Raw genomic sequence first — 22,628 nt, forward strand, 5'->3', positions numbered from 1 at the left:
GTTTTGGCACTAACTTTGTCTTTAAGACAGTATGTTGCCTCCCTTCTCTGGCCTTTAGTTTAAACATCAGTATAATGAGAAAGTGGACAAAAGAAAATATGTAGAATAGCCTGAAAGTTCTGGATTAACGAAGGAAAGAAAACAGAGAATCTAACATGAAAATAGCAATGTTTAAACTTATTTTTCCCCTTAACGGGGAGAGGTGGTGTGTGTGTGTGTGTGTGTGTGTGTGTGTGTGTGTGTGTGTGTGTGTGTTCCAGGTGGGCCTGGAATATAGCAAGTTCCAGACCAGCCAGGGCTACATAGTGAAACTGTCTCAAAAAAAAAAAAAAAGTTCTTTTTGGTTAAATTTAATTTGTTATTATTGTATTTGTCAGATGACAGCTTGCAGGAGGGAGTCAGTTCCCTTCTTCCAACATGTTGGTTCCGGGGATTGAACGCAGGTCCGGCAAGCCTTTAACTCGCGGAGCCATTTCGCCATCCCTCAGTGAGTGTTTTTTATTTTATTTATTCCTAGACTTTCCACCCCTTTTCCTCCTAGGAATGGACCTGCTGTTTTTTTAAATCGCCCTCTAGAGGACACGCAAGATTCACGGTTTTATGCCTCACTTCCGTTTGCCTTCAACCTTCCTCCTGCGCATGTGCACACTTTACTTCCTGGCAGCTCTCGGGAGCCTCTTGGGTGATGTAGTCCAGGCTGCATCCACTGCGCCTGCGCGCTCTCAGTACGGCCCGTCGGCCGCCGTCCCCGGAAACGCTTCCTTTCCACGCAGCCGCAGGCCGCAGCTATTCGGCCTCTCTAGGCGGGCAGGTCCTCCGCTCGATGGTCCGGTCTGTCAGCGCAGTTTCGGGAATCCACCGCTGAGGCCCGGCCGCGCTCGGACGCTTCGATCCTCGAGCCGGTCGCGGGTGAGTGAACCCGGGAGGAGCCCGGCGGACGGAACGGGCAGGGTTTCCCCTGACGCCGCGAGTGGGTCCGCCCGCCCCGCTTCCCCCACCTCCAGGAATGGTATCGCTCCTGGGTCCCAGGCCCTCCTCCCTCCCGCGGCGTTGCCAAGGCGACGGCCGGCCGGCTGAAGCTCCGTGTGTATCCCCGCAGGTAGCCCGGCGAGCGCGGGCCGATGGCGGGGCTACGCTGACCGGCGGGGGCGGCTGCCGGGCCCCGCGGGCCGGCATGGCGGGCCAGTTTCGCAGCTACGTGTGGGATCCCTTGCTGATCCTGTCTCAGATCGTGCTCATGCAGACGGTGTACTACGGCTCGCTGGGCCTGTGGCTGGCGCTGGTGGACGCGCTGGTGCGCAGCAGCCCTTCCCTGGACCAGATGTTCGACGCGGAGGTAGGCCACGTTCTCATGTTGTGGACCTAAGAAAGAAGGGGTTCCAGCGCCCCCCCCCCCCCGCGCCCCAGTCTGTAAAATGGAATGACTGAGGGCAGGGGGGAGGCGGATGAGTTCACTCTCAGGTGTGTCCAGTCCTGTGATAATGGGAAACGACGTACTCATTTACGGAGTTCACGCTCAGGAACTGCGCGTTTGGGTTAAGTAAAAAGAAAAAGAAAAGAAAGAGAAAAAAAAACTCTCATAGGGTTTTAAATAATTTTACAGTTTTGTGTTGGGTTGCGCTCATAGCTGTCTCTGCAGCATAGCCTGAGGTTGAACACACATGGCAGATACTACAGACCCAGGCAAACATGGTAAGTCTCCTTCCTGAGACTCTCCAGGAAAGTGACTACAGTTCTCTCAGCTCAAATTTTCAGGGTCCACGGTAGGAAAAGGACTAGATAAAAGGGCATCTGGGGTGGTACGGTGGGAATGTTAAGACTTGGTGTCAGATGGGCATCATATTTAAATTCCACACTGTTTGCTGTGGGACTTGTGGTAAATGTTACCTCTCCTGTCTGCAAAATCATGCTGTTGGCATTAGGTGGTAAACTGTAGTGCAAAGAGCCTGCCTGTGTTTAGAGTCCAGTCTAGCTGAAGGAAGCTGACAAGTTGTTTTACCTTTCCAAGCCTTTCCTTCTTCTAGAAAGTGGGCAGAAACATCCTGTCATGTCACCCATGGTAAAATGTTAAAAGGCTCAAAGGGGCCTAGGAATAAGAAAATGCTTTGTGAGCTGTGTGTGTGTGTGTGTGTGTGTGTGTGTGTGTGTGTCACACCTTTAATCCCAGCACTTGGAGGCAGAGGCAGGTGAATCTGAGTTTGAGGCCAGCCTGGTCTACAGAGCAAGTTCCAGGATGGCCAGGGCTACACAGAGAAACCCTGTCTCAAAAAACAAAAACAAAGAAAATGCTTTGTAAGTTATAGTGGAAGCCTAAGAGGTTGTTGTTAGAAGCAGCTGTGATAGATGGTAATGAGCAAAGTTCTTATTTCAGGAGATCTGGGATGGAGTCCTTGCTCTTGTGAGTTACTCTTTACATTGGCTTTTGGATAACTAATTATTTGAGAAGAGACAGTAGTAGTGTTGTGAGATCATGAATATCAAAGGCCTTTGCAAGCTGAAGTGTGGTTCAGATATTTAGTACTTAATAGTACTCTGTCAGTGATAAGTGTTGCACACATACTAGATGCTGAGTGGTAGCACTTTGTGGGAGCCTCCATCCTTCTTGCAAGGGTATATGGAAATCAGGCTTTGTTGCAAAGGGGCCTGATTCACACAGCCTGAGTTCTAGCTCAAGGTTCAGCGAACGGTTTTTGGTTGTGGCCATTCAGCTCTAGCCTTAAAGTACAAAAGCAATCATAAATAGATCAGAAAATAGTTGTGAACTGTGTTTCAATAAAACTTTATATACAAAAGCAGATGCCTGGTCTGTGGAGCCATAGTTTGCTGAACATCCTTTTATACTTGACTCTTGCTATTTAGTCACTGCATCACCTCCGGCAACTTCTCTGAACTCTTGTGTCTTCTTTAGGAAAAGTTTCTTCCCACGTACCGTGAGGCTCAAATGAGATCATGGTAGATGCGTGTGAAAGAACCATGTTGGAAAAGGGCTTTGGTACGGATGCAGAGGGTGTTGTCTTCTGTACTCTGGGATGAGTGCCTGTGTCATAGGCTGTTTGATAGGATCCTGGGGCTCTGCCAAGTCACTTCTCTAGCATATTTCCCTTTGTGATTCCCCCTCAGATCCTGGGCTTTTCCACCCCTCCAGGCCGGCTCTCCATGATGTCTTTCATCCTCAACGCCCTCACCTGGTGAGTATCACCAGCTCTACTGTACATCTTTTTGGGATCTGACTGGAACTAACTTCCTACATTTAAGCAGGAGGCAGGCTGACACTTCTTAGGAATGGTAAATGGGTGGAAGAGCCTATTTCTGTGGACTGGCCCTGTCATGGGTCTCCATTGTGTTTTGAATTAAGTTCAAAGCTCACCTGTCACTGTGTGTGTGCTGCTGCCTGATGGTGTACCCCAGTGTGGTGTGAGTTGAGAGAAGACTTAGACCAGGAGCCAGGAGCATGGCTTCCAGGGGACCCAGGCTCGTTGTGTATATTTCACGGGTTTGGACTAGATAACATCCAAGGTCACTCATGACAACTACCTATCTTTTGAGGATCAGTTTAGCATAGGGACCAAGATCTTAGACTTAAAGCAGATTCACCTGGCTTGGACTCTTCCACTACCTTACTGCTAGTGTAGTGACTTTGGGCAGTTTTATCTCATTTCCTCATCAGTAAAGTGGGGCTAATCTGATCACTTACCTCCTATTGTAAAGTACTGTGTTAATTCATAGGAAGTACTTCAAACAATCTCTTGTACATATTATGACTTTACATTAAAGATGGGAAAATGTCCAGATTTCTGACTTCTCTTGAATAGAGGGAAAATGGATTGATTCCAGGCTCTAAGCTTCACCTGGAAGCAAGTAGCTTCTGTCTGCATTTTACACAGAACGTGTAGTTTCTGGTACTCCCCAGTCTGTCCCACCCGTCCCATTCCTGGGTGGCTGTGGGTCATCTAACTCGTCTTCCCCACACTGTCAGACCCACTCGTGATGTTACCCAGCAGCTCTCTCAGCATCTGATAGGATAACCCTTGTTTCTCACTCCCTTGCTTGCTTCTGACCGCTGCTGCCATCCTAATTGTCCCCAAGAACCTACTGTAAGGCCAGCACCACCCAGTGACAACTCGCTGCTGTCCTTTCCCCACAGTGCCCTGGGCTTGCTGTACTTCATCCGGCGAGGGAAGCAGTGTCTGGATTTCACTGTCACTGTCCATTTCTTTCACCTCCTGGGCTGTTGGCTCTACAGCTCCCGTTTCCCCTCGGCGCTGACCTGGTGGTTGGTCCAAGCTGTGTGTATTGCACTCATGGCCGTCATCGGGGAGTACCTGTGCATGCGGACGGAGCTCAAGGAGATCCCCCTCAGCTCGGCCCCTAAATCTAATGTCTAGAGTTGGGCCCTTCGGACATTCTGCTGGCATTTGGCCCCCTGTCACCTTGGGCTGCTCAGACCTCCAGATGGGGTCCAGCCCGAGTCTGAGAGGAACCCTGGAAATGTGAAGTCTCTTGGTGAGAGATAGTGAGGTCTCGTCACAAAGGCAGGTAGCAGACATGATCACAGCTGCAAGAATGGCCTCTGTCTGCTGGAGCCTTGATATCTGGAGGCCAGGAAGGGACCTCATTGAGGGAAATAACAGATTTGGACCCACGCCACTCTTGAGCCATCACACTGTCACCAGCCTGTTACTTTACAAAAGGAAAAAAAAAACCAAGGATATCTAATTGGCGCAAACCACTCTTCTGGTCGCCTGTCTTACCCTCTGGGACAGCTGGTACCTTTGCCATGTTGCCAAACCACAGTGATTCTGTGTGGAGAAACATTTGGTTTCTGGGTTCGTAGTCACAGAAAGAGATGTAGGTGCAAAGTACTAGGCTGCTGACAGAGGACAGCAGATGAAGCATCAGCACAAGAGAGATGCAGAGCCTGTGCCCCGTTAGACACACACGTGTGTTTGTGTGTCCAAGAACCCGTGACTGACTTCCTGCAGTTCCCTGTGGACTCTACCCTGCTGCTGGCTCTCAACACAGTGGGCTACAGGACCCAGAGAAGAATCCCATCATCCCCCCTTCCCCAACCTCAGCTTCATAATAAAAGCCACTGTCTGCTCTCTAGGAATGACCAGGCACCAGCTCCCACTGGACCTCAGTTGTGGCAAGAGTTTCTTTTTCCTGTCTTATTTGAATTCTGCTGTGGGGGAGGACGCCCAGCTTCCCATTGCAGGCTCCACTGATGGTGCTGGAGGAGATAGGAATTTGTTGTGAAGGCTAGAGTTTGCTCCTAGAGTGCTTTCCTCTGTGAGGCACTGGCAGATGTCCTTCCTAGATACTTCTGCCTGTGTTTACGTTATGATGTCATTATTACGACCAAGAGAGCTCAGCTGTGCACACGAGCTGTAAAGAATTAGTATTCCTTCTTTCCTGAGCCTCGGGGCTGTTTCTCCATTCAGGTAAAATGCTAAGTGCCAGAGTAAGTATGGGAGCACCTAGTTGCCCTAATACTTGGGAGGCTGAGGCAGAAGGATCATGAGTTTGAGGCCACCCTGGGCTGTATGATTAAACTCAGATGTTGCAGTGAATCTCTGTCTCACAAAACAAGAGCAAAATACTGTATCCTGCTCTCCAGCAGCACCTGCCTCTACGATGCCTAGGGCAAATGGCCGTTCCCCTGCTTGTGATCCCTGAGCATGTACAGTGGCATACACTTATTGTGAAGCAGGCAGTACTGCTTTGGTGTCTGGAGCGTGCCCAAGATAGCTGAGTCTCCCAGCTAAAGATGACTTTTGCATCCTCTCTGGGAAGCCTTTCTTGCCTCTTGGCTCTCAGCCTTGTAGACTAGGGAGTCGGAGCTGGCAGAATGAAAGTCCTGGGCAGAAGCTGTGAGTGAGCCCCTTGGTAACTCAGGGTTGTGCCTACACTGGCTGCAGGGCCTAGGCCCAGCTGGGTTTTTGGATTTCCATCTAGGTAACGCCTCAGGCATATAACTACAATGAAGGACTTTAGAAAATTCAGTGTGGCTGCTGTCTGTCTTGAGCTGTGGAGTCTGTTGCTCCAGGCAAGAACATCTCGAGCATTTTCTTTCAGCTACTTATGCCAGCTCCTCCTGCGTAGCTTCTTTGATGAGAAGCCTATGTCTTTTGACTGCTGATTTGATTTTTGTCAATTGAAAAAGCACTGAGAAGAACCAAGGTGACTTTGTTTTTCCCTTTACCCCAGTAATATAATGGTTGAGCTGACAGTTGACTAAAAACTACATGGTCTTCCCCAGAGGGCATGGAAACAGGCATATCTCCGTAGCCTGCTGGCCATCCGCCTAGCTGAAATGACAAGTTTCCATCTCATTGAGCTACTCTGTCTCAAGGCAGTAGGCAGAGTGATAGAAAACAACATCTGGATGTCCTGCTTTGGGCTGCACACATGCACACCCACACACTCAACCTGTATACACCACACATGTAACCCACACAAAGTTAGGACTTTAAGATGTGTATAATTTCTGAAGCAGCAACATGAATGGTTTCTAGAGGTGAGTTCCAGTCGGTGCAGTGGCAGTGACGTTTTGTCAATGTAATAATAAATGCATCTGTTGAGTGCTTAACAGGTGTCTTATCTAGCAGAGGGCCAGAGACTTGTTTCTTCTCATGTGACAACCTCAGGAAGTCCCATCATCCATATCTTTCTGTTTGTTTGGGTTTTTTTGGGGTGGGGGTAGGGGGAGACAGGGCTTCTCTGGCTGTCCTGGAACTCACTCTGTATACCAGGCTAGCCTTGAACTCCACCTTGAGATCCACCTGCCTCTGCTTCCCCAGTGCTAGGATTAAAGTTGTTATCCACCCCGGGCTCCATCATCCATACCTTACAGATGAGGAAACTATGGAACTTGGTGCAGTTACTTGTCAGCCTCAGAATTTGGGCTCTGGAAGTGACAATGATGAGCTCATGCTGCAGATGTCAATCATTAGGGTGTGTAAGTTCTGATTGGCTCAGCAGTCTGTAACCTTATACCTTCAAATCTCAGTCTTTCTAAGTTAGGTTGACTAGAGCTTTATAGACATAACTAGCTACTCAAGAAAAATGAGTAGGCAGGATACAAATTAGGATCATGGGTTACCAAGTAACGTGGGAACGCAGGCCAGATGTTTCTTTCCAGAAAACGGAGCCTCCATCTAGATCAGAAACCTCCCTCCAGCTTCCTAGTGAAAGAACAGACCTCTGTGGAGAGCTTAAGTCTTGGCCCTGCCTCTCCCTTCACTGGACCTGACACCTGAATTCAGGCCGTTTGGAGAGAAATGTGGAGAACTGTGTAATTGCCACTCAAAACAGTTTATAACCCCCAAAGATAAGCAGGGATGTATGGCTCAGAGTACACTAAGGCCTCATTCTAGGCAGCCCTGTCTAGATCAACTACATGGAAGCTGGAATGCACTGGCAGACATCTTGGAGGGAGGAGTTGTGAGGGAAGACCCTAGACCCTCCTAAGTCCTGAAGGGTTCATAACTCAGAAAGGCTCTTCTGGAGGCGGAGTTTCTTGGACTCTCCTCTGTGGCTTCAGAGTGACTTCCTTCTGGTCAAAGGGTAGTCACATCGTGGAGCAAAGTGATAAAGGCTAATGAAGACAGTGTTGAGGCAGGAGAGTAATGGAAGCTGAATCGCCTGGCACTCCCTACTTGAGTCAGTGGGAATGGTAGCAGGAGAGAGGACTAGAGAGCTGCAGAGGGTCGCAGGAGAATTGCTGGGTTGGAGGCCAGTTTGGCTAGGGTTAGGTGTGTGTCTCACTCTCCAACCCCCACCCCTGCAAAAGATAACGGTGTAGTGTTTCCATGTAACTGTACATTTCTTTCATACTTCAGATGGTGCAATGTCAGTATGGTGATGGAGACTATACAGTATTGTTCAGGGAACAAGGAACGTCTACATATTCAGTATGGATGGACATATTTATCCAGTATTTCCCATTTACAGCTGGTTGAATCCCAGGGTACAGAACACATGCATGCAGAACCGAACCCAGGGCTGTGGAGGGCAGATTGTCCTCATTTCTTTGGATTATTGGGGGAATTCCTTAAGATATCACATTCAGCACAGTATTTGGCAGGTAGGAAGTGGTCCATGAGTCTAAGTTACAGCCTTCCTCCCACTTTCCCGCTTTACAGTAGAGGAGCCTGCTTTCTCCTGTCTGCGATACCGCAGGGTGGTTATTATATACTCTCAATCCATGGAGGTGGGGACCACTATTTCCTTTGTTTTGTGGGCTTGGAAGTTAACAGTTCACCCCAACATCACCCAACTGCTAAACCACACCCGTCACCTGCTCAAAAGCCTCACGTTCCATGTGTTTGAGTAAACTTGATCCAGATATTTGGGATGTCTCAGGAAACTAACAGCTAGTCCCCTGTTTGCAGGCACTTAGGTAGCGGTGGCTCTCAAGGAAGAAATGGAACCAAGACTGGCATGTTATGGTACAGAACTGTGAAGGAAGTTTAGGGAAAGGCTGAAGTCCCCCCAAACTGACTTCCCTACATAAGCCTCATCACTTCAAGTCCCCTGAAATGGGTGTTAGTGTCCTCATTTTTTGAGACAAGGTTTCACTATGTAACCTTGGCAATTGCTATATAGACCAGGTTGTCCTTGAACTCACAGAGATCCATCTACTTCTGCTTCCAAATGCTGGGAATTAAAGGTGTACTACTACTCCCAAGCTAGTGTCCTTTAAAAAAAAAATGAAATAGTGAGCTGTGGTGGCACACACCTTTAATCCCAGTATTCTGGAGGCAAAGGCAGAGGCAGAGGCAGGCAAATCTGAGTTTAAGGCCAGCCTGGTCTACATATCAAGTTTAACACCAGCCAATGCTATGCAATGAAACCCTATCAGAAAAAAAAAAATAATAAGCTTGGGATCTGGCTCTGCATTTGTTCCCCTGTGCAAGCCTGCCTGCGTGCGCGCGCACACACACACACACACACACACACACACACACACACACACACACACACACAAAGCAAAGTTCAGAGATCCTGTGACTTAAGTTGTTGAGTTGATGCTCGAGTTCAGTTTGATCTCACACACATTCACACATGTACACCCCTCCAGTTTACTGTTAGAAAGCTATTTCTGGGATACTCTTTCCTCAGATAATGGATTTTACCAAACCCAGAAGAACCTCAGACTTAAGTGGTTAAATCTGGGAAAGTGGGCAGTGGGCTGTAAGCTGATGGCAGTCATGTCTACGGCATGGGGAAGGCTGGAAGAAGTTCTGTTGGGAGGTACTTCCCACCCATGCCCTTCCTTCCCTAGACCATGTTAGACCTCAGCCTCTGCACACAGGCCTCAGCCCACCTCTTCTCTCTGGGCGCAGGGTGAAAGTTGCCAACCTTGTCCAGGCCTCTGAACAGGCTGCCATGAAGACAGAGCTTGCTGCCCTGGCCATCCACCAAGGGATGCTGATCCAAGGTCACAAGTTCACACAGGTTGATAAACAGAAGGTTGGAAGGAGATTGAGTAAAAGTTTACCAGGGTTGATGGGACCCAGAATGGAGACCACCGAGCAGGAAAACAAACAAAAGCTGGAAGAGTGGTGACTGGGGAAGAGGTTGCCGGGAAAGGACAGGGTGCCACAGAAGGGCCACACAGAGTGTTCAGATACCCCTGGGCTCCACCCATAGGAAGAAGCATGAACTGAAGGGGATGGCCTCCTCCCCAAGGCTGAGCGGAAGCAGTATAGTGGGGCAGTCCTGGTGCCGAGTTTGGCTCTGGCTGGCCCATGATCTGAGGCTGCCCCTCCAATATAGATGGCAGTGCCCGGCTTAGTAGGAGGGGCAATGTGAGAGGATGGTTAAGAGTCCTATCTTCCATCAGTCTCCCTCCCAAATGAGATCTTACACCACTGCCCTGCCTCTCCAGAAGGGCTCTGTGGCCCTGCCCTTCAGTGGCTCAAAGGCGGGGTACCTCACCTGCAGGCACACCATTGCTGCTAGCCTCAGAAGAATATAAGAAAGATTCCAGTCTTTATCCAAAGAAAACCTGGGTTCCCCTGACCCGTCTCCTCAACTGTGTGGGCAAGGCCCACAGCTCCTACTGACAAGTAGTGATTCTAATCAGATAAAGTCAGCCAGGGCTCAGGCTTGAAGGTGACCATTCTGTTACACCTGAGCTGTAGGACACAGTGCCAACTCCCCACCCATCCTGGTTTTTCCATGATCTGTGACCCAGGAGGACCAGTTATTGACACCACATGCATTGATAGTCAGTGGTGAGCTGGATTCTGGGATGACTCCATTGGCCTAGGTGGGCCCTCCATGTGACTTTTTCCTCTCCTGGGAAAGCAGGATGGAGATAAGCCAGGAGACAGAGGGTAGACTCTGCTCCGATGACTTTCCTCTAAGCAAGCTGGGCTAAGTCACTTGCTGTCTAGGTGTACAAGTTTCTGCCTCTCCTTGATCACAGGGCCATTGTGAGGCACCTGCATCCGGGGACAGATGGTCTCTGACTTCATAGAGGAAGTGTGCACTGCTCAAAGGAGCCGGCTTGTGTGGGGGGGAACTTGAAGGATTAAAACTTGGTAGCTTTTCTGTTCTGGTTTTAGAAAGTGACTTTAGAAGCCTAGGGATGGACCAGGGTAGCAGAAACCCATGACAAGACACTCCCTCCGCACCTCCCCGCTGCACCTCCCCCAGGATGCCTGTCCTCCATGTTTATGTGATTGTCAGCCTTAGACAGGTGGAGCCAGTGGTAGTATTGTTCAGTGGCATATGGGAGATTTTATTTGTAGACTCACGAAATTCCCTCCTATTTAGCTGATTGCAGGATTTCTACTTCTCTTCTTACACTTCAAATTGCCATCCAGGGTTACAACACCTGCCAGCAGAGATCTCCATGTTAGTCATAAAAATCACCCCCAGGGGGCACCGTTGTCCAGTGAATGGGCACAGGGCCTGGGAGCTTTGGTTTTTGTGGCAAGTTGGAGCTATCTCATCAGGAGTCAGTCAGCCTCTTCCTCTCATGGATGCCTCAACCCATGAAGGGGAGAGTTTCTAGCTGTCTTTGCTTTGTTTAAGAAGTTTTCTTTTAGCATAAGTCTTATTTAAAATATGACTAAATCTATTGAGTTGATTTGGCCTAAGGGGAGGAGATGCAGCAAAGCCCAGTGTGGCTGCTCCCCTCCTTCCTAGCTTAAACACTGAGATTCAGGGCCACTGCGGTGGGTCTCACTCTCCCGGGGTCTCCTGACAATGAGATGACACATACTGGATCCCACATTTCCATTGCACCTTCCCTAGAGCTCAGAGCCACACCAAGATGTATCCTCAGCCCAGCTGTTAACCTGCTGTGAGACCTAGTCCATGGTTTCCTCTCTCTGGGTGTGGAGCCTCCCGGTATTGCCAACCACGGTCATCGAGACCCAAAGCCCTGAGTCTGGGGCTCAGATGTGGGCCTAGCTGAGTGGCTGCCTCTCCCTGGCCTGGCAGTGGTGCTGTCATACCCACCTCATGTGGATGGTGCATAGGCAGCTCAAAGTGACGCAGAGCAGAAACGGGTACAGGAACGCTTGACGCAGCGTAGGGTAGACGATCTGCACATGATCCGGCGCCCCGGGAGGTGGATGCGTGTGGGAAGCCCCTCAAACCAGACTAACTGGTCAGTTACGTCCAGTGCTTTCTTGTTCATCGTGGGAGCTCTGTGATGGTAGGTCTTCAGGAAGACAATTCTGGGCTTCTTAACATGTGGCTTCCTCTTCTGGGCTCTGGTATGCAAGCCACAACTCTTGGATATCTTGGGGACTTTAGACTTTGCCTGCTTTTTTCTCTGTGGCACTACTGCAAGTGACCCCTTTGACCTTTGGTTGGACTTCCTTTGGTTGGACAACCTTTGGTTGGACGTTTTTTCCTTAGATTCCTCTATGGATTTTGCTTTCTTAGATTCCGGTTTCTTCTCAAGGGCCCTAATCCCTTGGAGCTCTTCATTATTTTGTTTCCCTTTCTTGCAGACATCAGTGTCCCTGACAGGGAGAGGAAAGGTTACCAGCAGAGCAAGGGTTCTTCTAGCCCAGTCCTGAGCAGTTGCTATGTTGGTGGTTCAGGGAGCTCATTAATGCTAGAGATAAGCTGAAAGAAATGTCTCTAGAGCCTGGGGGTAGACGGTAAGATTAGTTTTGGTAGAATGGATGTGAGACAGACATTGGCAAGGCAGAAGGCCTGACCAGTATTTGAAGAGCCTAAGGGTATATATGTTGTTGGCATCCACTACTACACTAGGCTTCGGTCTCAGCCAAGAGGGAAGACTGTCCAGTGTTCCTTTCCAATTATATTCTAAAAAACCATAGGGTTCTGAAGAGACTTCTCCAGTACCCTCGCCTGAGCTAGGTCAGAAGGCAGCATAAGGGCAAGGTGCCCCTCACATTGAGATTTACAGACTTTTTTTTTGGTTTTTGAGACAGGCTGGCCTCGAACTCACAGAGATCCGCCTGCCTCTGCCTCCCAAGTGTTGGGATTAAAAGCATGCACCACCACCGCCCGGCTCAGGACAAATACTTTTAAGAGATGTTTCTGTGCTGTAAGAACTATGGTGGTCTGTGACCCTGAGCCTCTGGTTTAGGGCTTCCCGGTTGCTCAGAAGCCACATCAGAGAGAAAAACTTTATGAAGGAAGTCACAGCTTTCACACATGGAAAGAGTTCATCAGGAGTATGAGTACCAGATTGAGCCAGGCAAAGCTCCATGCTAACTGATCCTAGCTGATGACATTGAGGGCCACTAGGTGCCTATTGTCAAGATCTGCCAAGTAGGAGGCAACAAAGCTGCTATAATCTGGAGAGCAATCTTTGGAGACAGCATGCTAGATTCACATCATCTGAATGGGGTAAGACGTTTAATCTCCCAGAGCCCGGGATCTCCATCATAAAACTTGGATAATGTCATGTACCTAGGATTGTCGGGAAGAAGCATCTAAGTGGGGTGTGTACATGTGTAACATTCTAAGCAGAGTGGCTGGCACTTAACAAGCACTTATATAAATGCTCCCCACATTCTAGAGTAACCCTGAGTAATCAGATTCTGAGCAAGACACATGTATCTTCAGATTCAGAGGGCAGTCCGTGAGTCTGCCTCTGGGTTAGGCTGCCAGGCACAGGAGGAAGAGAAAGCTCTGTGCATACACACTCAGTACCACAGTTATAGATGGCCCTTAACTAGGTGATTGTGATCACTGTTACAGCCACAGCTTTGATCTCAGGCAGGAATGACTTCAAACAGGTACTCTGCCAATTGTCAGTTCAATAAAGATACAAATCCAAGATAAATCCCTTCATCTCTTGAGCTTCAGCCCCTGTTAGTAAAACAGCTTGTATAAATACCCGTTGTACAGAGCCCTTGTGTAAAGTAGGCCACTGTTCCCCCATTCCCTCACCATAATGTCTGCTCCTAGGAGAGACAGCTGTTGGATCCATTTTGTGTGTGTGTGTATGAGGAGAGGGTGCGGACGGAGCTCACCTAGAGGAGATCTGGAGGATCTTTGGAACTCTGAGCATTGAATTCCAGCACCTTCTGGCCAGGCTATGCAGTTCTTGGATCCGGCTATTCGAGCTCTTGAGTAACTTCAAGAGGGACAATTTTTTTAATACCTGCCAGGGTCAAGAAACCAGAAAATTAGAGGCTTCAGTCCTCCTGGGACAGCCTTCCATGCCCTATCTGTGGCTTGGCTCAGCTCAGGGCTGAGTCTTCTGGCTCCCATGGGTCACTGGGTCCAGTACCTGGGGTAACACTTCAAGGGGGAGTTCGGCTCCCCTAAGCAGGGGCTAAAATGGAACATCTCACCATTTTAAGTCGGTTCCGCTCAATTAGTTTGCTGACAGGCTGATTTATCTTGTCCTGCAGTTTCTTATCTTGCATCTGAGGGATAGGAAGAGAGGGAGAATAGCATAGAAGGAATCCCCTTGCATGACTTATACTGTGTCTCTCCCATTGGGCTGAGCAGGGTTTGACCAATCCTAGACTGGAAATCTTGTCACTTTGGTTTTAGAACAGAACTGAGACCATTTTAACTCTGCCCTGAGACCATTTTAACTCTGCTGGCCTCCTTTTACCCTTCACCTTTCCCTTTTCTGAAAGGCTCAAAAGCCTGTCCTTGGTGTGACTGGATCCTCTGGTAGGATCCATCCTATGCCTGGACTCCAGTACAAAGTCTGACCTTGGAAACCACTCTATTCTTGGGCCTCTTCTTTTTAGATGGGCTCATGCTGGGGCCGGAGGAGCGAGACTGGACCCAGCACTGCCTGCACCCTGCCCCTCTCACTTCAGCCAGCACTTGGGCTGAGTAACATATGATGGTGCTGGAGCTGCCAGGCAGGGGAGCTGTGACATCACTGAAATGTGTGACAGCATCAGGGCTGTATCTCTGGAGGGTCAGAAGGCCACTCCCATCAGGAGAAACACAGTAGGTAACAGGCAGCAGTGTACATGATCACAACCTTTGAGGTAAGATGGTGGATGCCTCCTTTTAGAGGAAGAAGCTAAGATTTTAAAAGATACATGATTTGCCCAGTTCACACGGCTGGTTGGTGGTAGAGCTCAGAATATAATGTAGGTCTGACAAGTCAATTCATGAAAACTGGAGTTCCCAAACTGCTCCTTTATTCAGCCACATCACATACGTTGCCTGGCACCTGCTTCATTAGGTGCTGTTTATAATTCCTAGAACAAAGTGAGCTTCCATCAGATGAGATCAGGCACAGCTAGGGTGACATGGCTGTGAACTGACTTACACTCTAGTGGAGGCAAATAGCCTCAAATAGTACATGTGCTTATTAAAAGTTTTCCTGGTGGAAATCTAGAAATAATCTGATAATCTTATAGTGCTCTTTAGTATAAATTTTATCCTTCAGTTACTGTTTTGAGTTTTAAAAAAATCAATTATTTTGTTTAAAAATAATTGTGTGTGTGTGTGTGTGTGTGTGTGTGTGTGTGTGCTGGTGGATGTGCCTGCAGAGACCAGAGAGTGTCATCCATTGGAGGTGGAGTTACAGGCAGTTATGATCTGCTTGAGTGCTGGAAACCAAGGGTCCTTTGTAAGAGCAGTACATGCTTTTTTGTTGTTGTTGTTTTTGTTTTTGTTTGTTTGTTTTTTTGTTTTTGAGACAAGGTTTCTCTGTGTAGTTTTGGTGACTGTCCTGGATCTTGCTCTGTAGGCCAGGCTGGCCTCGAACTCACAGATCCGCCTGCCTCTGCCTCCCAGTTGCTGGGATTAAAGGCGTGCCGCAGCAGCCGCCGCCACCGCCACCACCACCACCACCACCACCCAGCAAGAACAGTACATGCTTTTAACCACTAAGCCATTGTTCCTGCCCGTTTTGTTTTTGAAAGAATTGTCTTGCTGTGTTGCCCAGGTTAGCCTCACACTTGTCCTCCTTCCTTAGTGTCCTCACTAAGTTGTGTCACAACTCAGCTGATGTTTATATTAGACTTTTATCTTGCCTAAGTCTTCTTCCTGTGTATGGCTGGGATGTGGTTATGTCTAAACAAATGAGGTACCCACAGAAGTGTTGGTGTTTGCATTCGAACTGAAGAGTCAGAAAATGAAGATGTCGAACAACAAATGCTGAAGGTTTCTCTCATCCTCCACTGACCTGACTGGCTTTGCTTTACCAGTGTTTGCTCCAGGATTTTCTTTCTTTCTCCCCTCACCCCACCCCACCCTTTTTTGTTTGTTTGTTTGTTTTTTGTTTTGGTTTTTTTTTTTTTTGGTTTTTCGAGACAGGGTTTCTCTGTGTAGCTTTGCGCCTTTCCTGGAACTCGCTTTGGAAACCAGGCTGGCCTCGAACTCACAGAGATCCGCCTGGCTCTGCCTCCCGAGCGCTGGGATTAAAGGTGTGTGCCACCACCGCCCGGCTTGTTTTTTGTTTTTTGAGACAGTGTTTCTCTGTGTAACAGTCCTGGCTGTTCTGGAACTTGCTTTATAGACCAGGCTGACCTCTAACTCACAGAGCTCTGCTGCTTCTGCCTCCTGGGTGCTAGGATTAAAGGTGTGTCCAACCATGCCCAGCCTTTCAGTTACTTTCTGAAGGCCAGACCGGTGGCCAGTCATTTTCTTCTGTAAAGGGCCACTACTGTAGGACTTTTCAGCTATAGTTGTAACTGCCTACTTTAGTTGTGTATAAAGTAGACACCCACAGTACATAAGTGAATGAACATGGTCTTACTACAAGAAAACTATTTACAAATACAGCTGATGAGCTGAATTTGGCCCATGCCAACGGGGCCAAATCAATAAAACAATACACTTAAACCCACTTTGTCATGCTTACCTCTCCAGTGAAATACTCCTACTGAAGTTAATTTCAACTCAGTAGTTGGTGTCACTGGACTCAGAGTAGAGAGAAAATACTCAGGAACATGCCTTTATACATCTTATCTACTGCTCTGCAGGTCTGCAGGGTAAAGACTCTCAGGATGACATATAAACGATGGCTTTCATGGTTAGAAAGTGACAAGCATGAGCATTTTTACCTTTGTGTGTGCTCAGTATCAGTCATGTAATTATAAGTTTAGTCATTTAACCTTTGATGATGGCTGCACTTAAGAACCAGCTTGAAGAGTTTCTCAACATGGAGGGGTAGACTTCCTGAGCCTCTGAGTCAGATTTAGCATGTCACTCAGAGCAGATGGAGCTAAGTGCATGGATCAAAGTAAATGGGGATAAGAAGGATAAAGATGGGGTATGTTGTATTAAAAAGTGTGATTGTGCAAGCCTGGAGTCCCAGCTTGGGAGCCTGGGGCAGGAAGATCAGTTCAAGACCAGCCTGACTACACAGAGAGACCCTATCTCCAAGACAAGACAAAACAGGGCTGGAGAGATAGCTCAGTGGTTAAAAGCACATCTCTTAAAGAGGACCTTAGCAGTTTCCAGCACCTGTGTCGAGCAGCTCACAGCCACCTGTAACTTCAGTTCCAGGGGGTTCTAACACCTCTGGCTTCCACAGGTACCTGCACTCACATACGCACACACATACATGTAATCTTTTTCTTAAGACAGGTGCACCTGTGCGCGCACACACGTACACGTAATCTTTTTCTTTAAGGCAGAAGTCTGGTTTGGGAAATACTTATCAGGATGAGATTTGGCCAGAGCCCCGAAGGAAATGGAGGCTGTGTAGTTGACTATATCAGAATGATCCAAAGAGCTTGTGAAAAATAGCTTCTCAGGTGCTGACCAGTCTGACACCCAATCAAGTTTGGTTCCCACTCCATACTAGACTTTCTTAAATGTCCTCTTTCAGTAATATGAAGGTGTGTGGGGATGTTAATCTGCCTCAGGGAAGATAACAAGGGGTAATTAGGAAGGAAGATATCAAGGACAGTAACTTTGTGCCCACTCTTCTGTGAATCCTAGGACTCCTTGGCCTCTCTGCCTGCCCAGGTATCCTTCTCCTTGCCAGTGCATGCCACTGTGGTGTTTGCCAAATGGATTGTACTAGACTGCACATGCTCTGAGGCCTTGGTGCCTGGTAGCTTCATCAGCTCTGTCAACTCCAGAGGCTGGGATCTGCTGTGGGCACCATGGACAGTAACTGTAGGCAGAGCATGCCCCCTTTCTGTGTGCTTTCAAGCCCATAGGCCAAGGAGAAAGGTCCCTCTAGAATGCAGGCTCCTCAAGGGCAGGAGTTTTTGTCTGTTTCATTTATTGATAAACCCCCCAGGACCTAGAACTGTGTCTGTTAGGATCATAGATTATAATCAGGATAAAGACAAAACAACTCTCCCCAAATATTTAACATTATCTATGACTAGGGTAAATGTCTGTGGGAATTAGCGAAGGAAATAAAGAAGTTAGCCAAGTAAAGGATATGAGGTGGGCAGGGCCTGCTCAGGGCCTGCTCACAAGAGGGAATTTAGAGATAGGTGTGCAATGGAATTCTAAGTCATTGTGTTTTACTGGGGAAGAGAGTGGGACCAAGTGTGGCAGGGTAGACCTGTAAAAGTGAGCACGACTTACATGCTATGTGCTTAGGAGCCTGGCTGAGAGCCTAGGAGTCAGCTCTGAGAGCACCAGGAGGGCTCAGTCTGGAGACACTGGCCGGATTGTGCTGGGGCAAGCCTGACATCCTTTATCATTCCTTGGTAGTTCATCCATCTTTTAAAATGTTTATAAGAGTTTACCCTTACAGGAGGTTGAAGCTTATTTCAAAATTAAGTAGCTGGATATGGTGATGCACACCTTTAATCCCAGCACTTGAGAGGCAGATATCTCTGAGTTCAAGACTATCCTGGACTACACAGTGAGTTCCAGGCTAGCCATAGCTACGTAGTAAGACCCTGTCTCAAAAAGAAAAAAAAAGTTAAGTAGAATGCACAGTAATTTTCCATAACCCTCCCAGCCTTGTATGTGAGTAGCCCCCTCCTCACCCCATCAACATTACCAGTTAAGTCTCTGACAGACATACAGTGTGATACATTAGCTTTATCACCCAGAAGCCATCCTTTATATTAGGGTTCCCTCTTGCTGTTATCCACTGTATGGGTTTGGATGAATGTTTAATAGCATGTCCTTGATATTACATCACACAGAATTGTCTATTGCCCTAACAGTCCTGTGCTTTACTGTATTCATCCCTCCTTCTCCACCAAGCACTGGCAGACACTGACCTCTTTACTGCCTTCCAGTATGTCCTGTGATCAAAATAAAAAATAAGTATCTAGCCACTTTTTATGGGCATTTCTTTAATAACAGCATTTAAGCAAACTCTTTTTAGTGCTGAATAATGTTGTTTTCTGTAAGCATCAGTTTATTTATCCTTCACCTACTGAAGAACTTCTGTGACTCCAGGTTTGGGCAATTATGAATAAAGCTGCTGTGAACATCTGTGCTCAGGTGTTTATGCAGACATACGCTTCCCACTCCTTTAGATAAATGCCTGAGACTGCAACTGCTGATCATCTGCTTAGTTTTGTAAGATAGCTCCGAACTGTCTTCCAAAGTGGCGGTAACTCAACCTTTACAGCTTTTGTTTTGTGTTGTTTTTCAACACAGGGTCTTGATACATAGCCCAACCTAGGCTAGAACTCACTATATAGTCCAGACTGGTCTCAAACTTGCAGTCCTCCTGCCTTAACCTCTAGAGTGCTGGGAATGCCAGAACTCTAGATGTGAGCCTTCAAACCCAGCTTAGTCAATTCTGTCACTCTTTATCTGCTTCCACACCTTCTGAAGTTAGAGCCACCTGAGCAGTTCATACCCAGGAGACCAGAGTGTACAGTAACAGTGGCTCATGAGCAGTTTTCCATATTCCATCTTGTTTGCTCTTTCCATTTACACAGGGAAAATACAAGCTTTCACGGGGGAGACAAATCTACCCAGTGACATAGGCGGTAAGCCTTGAATAATAAACATAAGAAAGCTCTTAAAAATAGGAATAGTGAGTGGTGGCACACAACTTTAGTCCCAGCACTTGGGAGGCAGAGGCAGGAGGATCTCTGTGAGTTCGAGGCCAGCCTGGTCTCCAAAGCTACACAGAGAAACTCTGTCTCGGAAAAAAAAAATAGGTATAGTGAAGTTGGGCAGTGGTGGTTCATGCCTTTAATCCCAGCATTAGGAAAGCAGAGGCAGGCAATGTTATGAATTACTGCGCAGGGAGGGTGAGACCCCAAGGGTATCCTGTGAGTGCAGGGAAACATGCTGGGCAGATGCACGCCATGCAGGTTTTTACATCTAGACTGCACATGCTCTGAGGCCTTGGTGCCTGGTAGCTTCATCAGCTCTGTCAACTCCAGGGGCTGGGATCTGCTGTGGGCACCATGGACAGTAACTGTAGGCAGAGCATGCCCCCTTTCTGTGTGCTTTCAAGCCCATAGGCCAAGGAGAAAGGTCCCTCTAGATGAGGCTTTTACATCAGGACACAGGGCAGTGCCGAGGGGGTGGGATTTCAAGGTCAGAATATTAACATTCCTCCAGTTTGATTATTATAAAAGAGGTGAGTTATGGAAGCAAGTGGGGGAACAAGGGTGCTGATTCTAGAGGCTACTTCAAGCTGACAAAGGGCGAAGTGGGGAGGGGGGAACCAGGAGTCATGCATGGCGGGAGGTGGGAGTGAAGAAGCATTTAGTTAGCTGTCATCATGGAGATCTCAGGTGTCTGTTCCTTGAAGTTGCTAGGAGAAAAAAATAGGTTGTCATCATTGGCCTTATGAGCTGGGCTAGTCATGGGAAGAATGATAACTGCCAGAAAGAATGGAACAGAGAAGTGCCCTGGTTGTACAGAAGAGGCAAGAGTGAATGAGTGAGACACGAGAACAGGTACGCCCTTCATTGGGACATCTTGGAAAATCAGGTTCCAGTTGCTAGGCAGGTGCCTGCCTGAGCCTGGAGAGGTGGCACCAGCAGTGAATTGAAGGATGATGTGTTCTTTAGGAGTGCAGGAGCCATCACATCTGCCATTTCTCTGGAGGTGGGGTGCATCCATCCCAGTTGGCACCTTGGTTAGGAGTTGGCACCTTGGAGCTGGTGCTAGCTGGTGTATCTGGAAAGCCCCTTGGCCCAGGCAGGAGAAGGAAACTGCAAAATATGCTTGAAAATGGCTGAGGTCAAAATGTCTCTGAAGACTGTTAATTTTTATCAGACCAGATTTTTTGATGCAGTAACAGAACTTTTCCCAGGGATATGTAGGTATCTGTAAGCCAGCTGGAATAGATTTTTAACAGGAAACTTATTAATGAGCTATCAAGGTGCTTGTAGTCTTGGGTCATCAAACACCATCAGATCTTAGAAGGATAAATTTAAGAAGTGAGACAGCTTTCCTATCTTCATTTAAACAAACCAGGATATACAGAGAGCAGTCCATAGTAAAAAGTTACATTCCTAGTTGAGGGGGACCTGTGGGTGTTATATAGGGAACTGAGAAGGCAGCTGAAGCAAAGCCTGGTCATCAGATGGAATCGGAGATCCCAGAAGGATAAATCATACCTGAGTGCAGACCAAGCAGCTTTCAAATCTGTTAAAAATGACAGGGATCAGTCCATATCCAGTTAGCTATACCCTGGTCTCCATATCATTGGCAGAAGTATCAGAAGAGCATCAATCTTCAGCCCTCCAGGACCATGAGGTGGGAGTTTTCCCATAGAAGAGGGACATAGGAAAGACTGACTTTATTTTATCTAGGCAAAAGGGGTGCAATCAATTCCCCGATGTCCTGCTGTTTGTCCACAGTCTGGGTCAGGTCCTGGCAGCAGGTGTCACATTTAGGCAATTTGCCCAGAGGTCAGTGTTGCCATCATCCAGATGAAGACATCTTCTTCAGAGACCTTGGGTCACTGTTAGAATCTGGAAGTCTCTGTCTGATATAATAATCTTTTTTGATTATCATTTTAAAAGCCATATTCTGCAGATCTCTGAGCATTTGAGGACTGACTATTAGGAATGAATGGCTAACTGTCAGCCAGTATTCCCTGAGTCTCCCGTATCTTAGCAGCTTCCATAAGGCTAGGACTTGCTGTCTCCTGAGAAGGCAAAGAAGAGTAACGGGAAAGATCCCAAGGCCGAATGAGGACAGGAAAAAAGGGCTTGTGAGTCAGGGTGCAGCCCAACTCTGAGAAAAAGATCCTCTGAGAAGAGGAAAAGGACCCTCTTGGTGGACCAGAAGCTCCATCCTGATTGATTTATATATATTTATATAGAAATAATAATTTCTTTTTTTTTTTTTTTGTTTTTTTTTGTTTGTTTGTTTGTTTTTAGGTTTTTCGAGACAGGGTTTCTCTGTGTAGCTTTGTGCCTTTCCTGGAACTCACTTTGTAGCCCAGGCTGGCCTCGAACTCGCAGAGATCCGCCTGGCTCTGCCTCCCGAGTGCTGGGATTAAAGGCGTGCGCCACCACCGCCCGGCTAGAAATAATAATTTCTTAAGGTTATACAATACCTCCCTGGTTCTGCATAAAGGTCAAGTGTCTTATCTTATTGCAGAACCATTTTAATTAACAAACATCAATGGGCATTAGATAGCCAATTAGTCCTCTATGGTAGGGGGTTTCCTTTTGACCCAGTATTTCAGCCTATTCTGGATAGGGAACATGGGACGATGTATTCTCTTCTGGAACAGCTTTGAGCTGGTATTGGGGCATTGTTGTCAGGGCCCAAAAAAAGACTGAAAGGCCAGTCAAAGGCTGGGCAATGGGGCATTTGTCAGAAGCATTTGGTTATCTGACCTGGCTATAGAGGCAGGGAACAATTATGTTTGGCTGGACTGGTCTACATCACATAGACAAGAATCTCTGCTAGCATCTCTAACAGGGAAAGTGCTGCAGGTTGTGGTCCACAACTGCTGCTTCAGTGTTTCTGCCAGCCTGCTGAAAATAGACTAGAGATGAGAGTTAAAATGTATGAATTTATTTGGAGCCTTTTGGCCCATGGTCTTAGTAATTGGGAAGAGCAGGAGTCCCAAGACCAGGAGAGAGAAAAAATGCCTTCCTTAGAAATAGACAAGTAAGGAAAAATAAAAGTTTTAGATAAATTAGTATCATTAATCAATACTGAAATCCATATCGTAGAAGAGCAGACAATGGGTGTCTGCAAGACAGCAGAAATAGACTCATACCCTTGAGTTCTAGCAGAATTACAGATTTATGTTTAAAAGTATGTACAACTGGTATTTATATCCTGAATCA

General features: G+C 47.5%; 2 protein-coding genes across 3 annotated transcripts in view; one reads left to right on the forward strand and one right to left on the reverse strand.

Moving 5' to 3' along the window:
* The first annotated feature begins 1,174 nt into the window (after positions 1-1,174).
* Positions 1,175-22,628, forward strand: part of Sys1 (SYS1 golgi trafficking protein) — a 31,480-nt gene continuing 10,026 nt past the window's right edge. Inside the window, exons 1-3 of one of the 2 annotated variants that reach the window (XM_052726108.1) lie at positions 1,175-1,336; positions 3,121-3,188; positions 4,145-5,135. In XM_052726108.1, coding sequence (XP_052582068.1) covers positions 1,175-1,336; positions 3,121-3,188; positions 4,145-4,385 — 471 coding nt within the window. In that variant the 3' untranslated portion in view covers positions 4,386-5,135. Of the gene's footprint in view, positions 1,337-3,120; positions 3,189-4,144; positions 5,136-22,628 lie in introns of those variants that run through there. The other variant, XM_052726109.1, reaches the window with a different exon arrangement.
* Positions 11,377-21,626, reverse strand: Tp53tg5 (TP53 target 5). The gene is made up of 3 exons (XM_052726111.1): positions 13,800-21,626; positions 13,476-13,606; positions 11,377-11,987 (listed from the first exon to the last, which is right to left on the reverse strand). The coding sequence occupies exons 1-3, from the start codon at positions 13,872-13,874 to the stop codon at positions 11,501-11,503; spliced, it is 693 nt and encodes a 230-aa protein (XP_052582071.1). The 5' UTR covers positions 13,875-21,626; the 3' UTR covers positions 11,377-11,500.

The sequence above is a fragment of the Peromyscus californicus genome, unplaced genomic scaffold (genome assembly GCF_007827085.1).
Source record: "Peromyscus californicus insignis strain IS unplaced genomic scaffold, ASM782708v3 Scaffold_7__1_contigs__length_154581171, whole genome shotgun sequence".
In the NCBI taxonomy this organism is placed as follows: Eukaryota; Metazoa; Chordata; class Mammalia; order Rodentia; family Cricetidae; genus Peromyscus; species Peromyscus californicus.

Coding starts and splice junctions, on each gene's coding strand:
- Tp53tg5 (XM_052726111.1), bottom strand. CDS start 13,874: ATGCAAGATAAGAAACTGCAGGACAAGATAAATCAGCCTGTCAGCAAA. Junction 13,607..13,799: donor AGCGGAACCGACTTAAAATG/GTGAGATGTTCC, acceptor TGACCCTGGCAG/GTATTAAAAAAATTGTCCCT. Junction 11,988..13,475: donor ATCCTCCAGATCTCCTCTAG/GTGAGCTCCGTC, acceptor TCTCCCTGTCAG/GGACACTGATGTCTGCAAGA.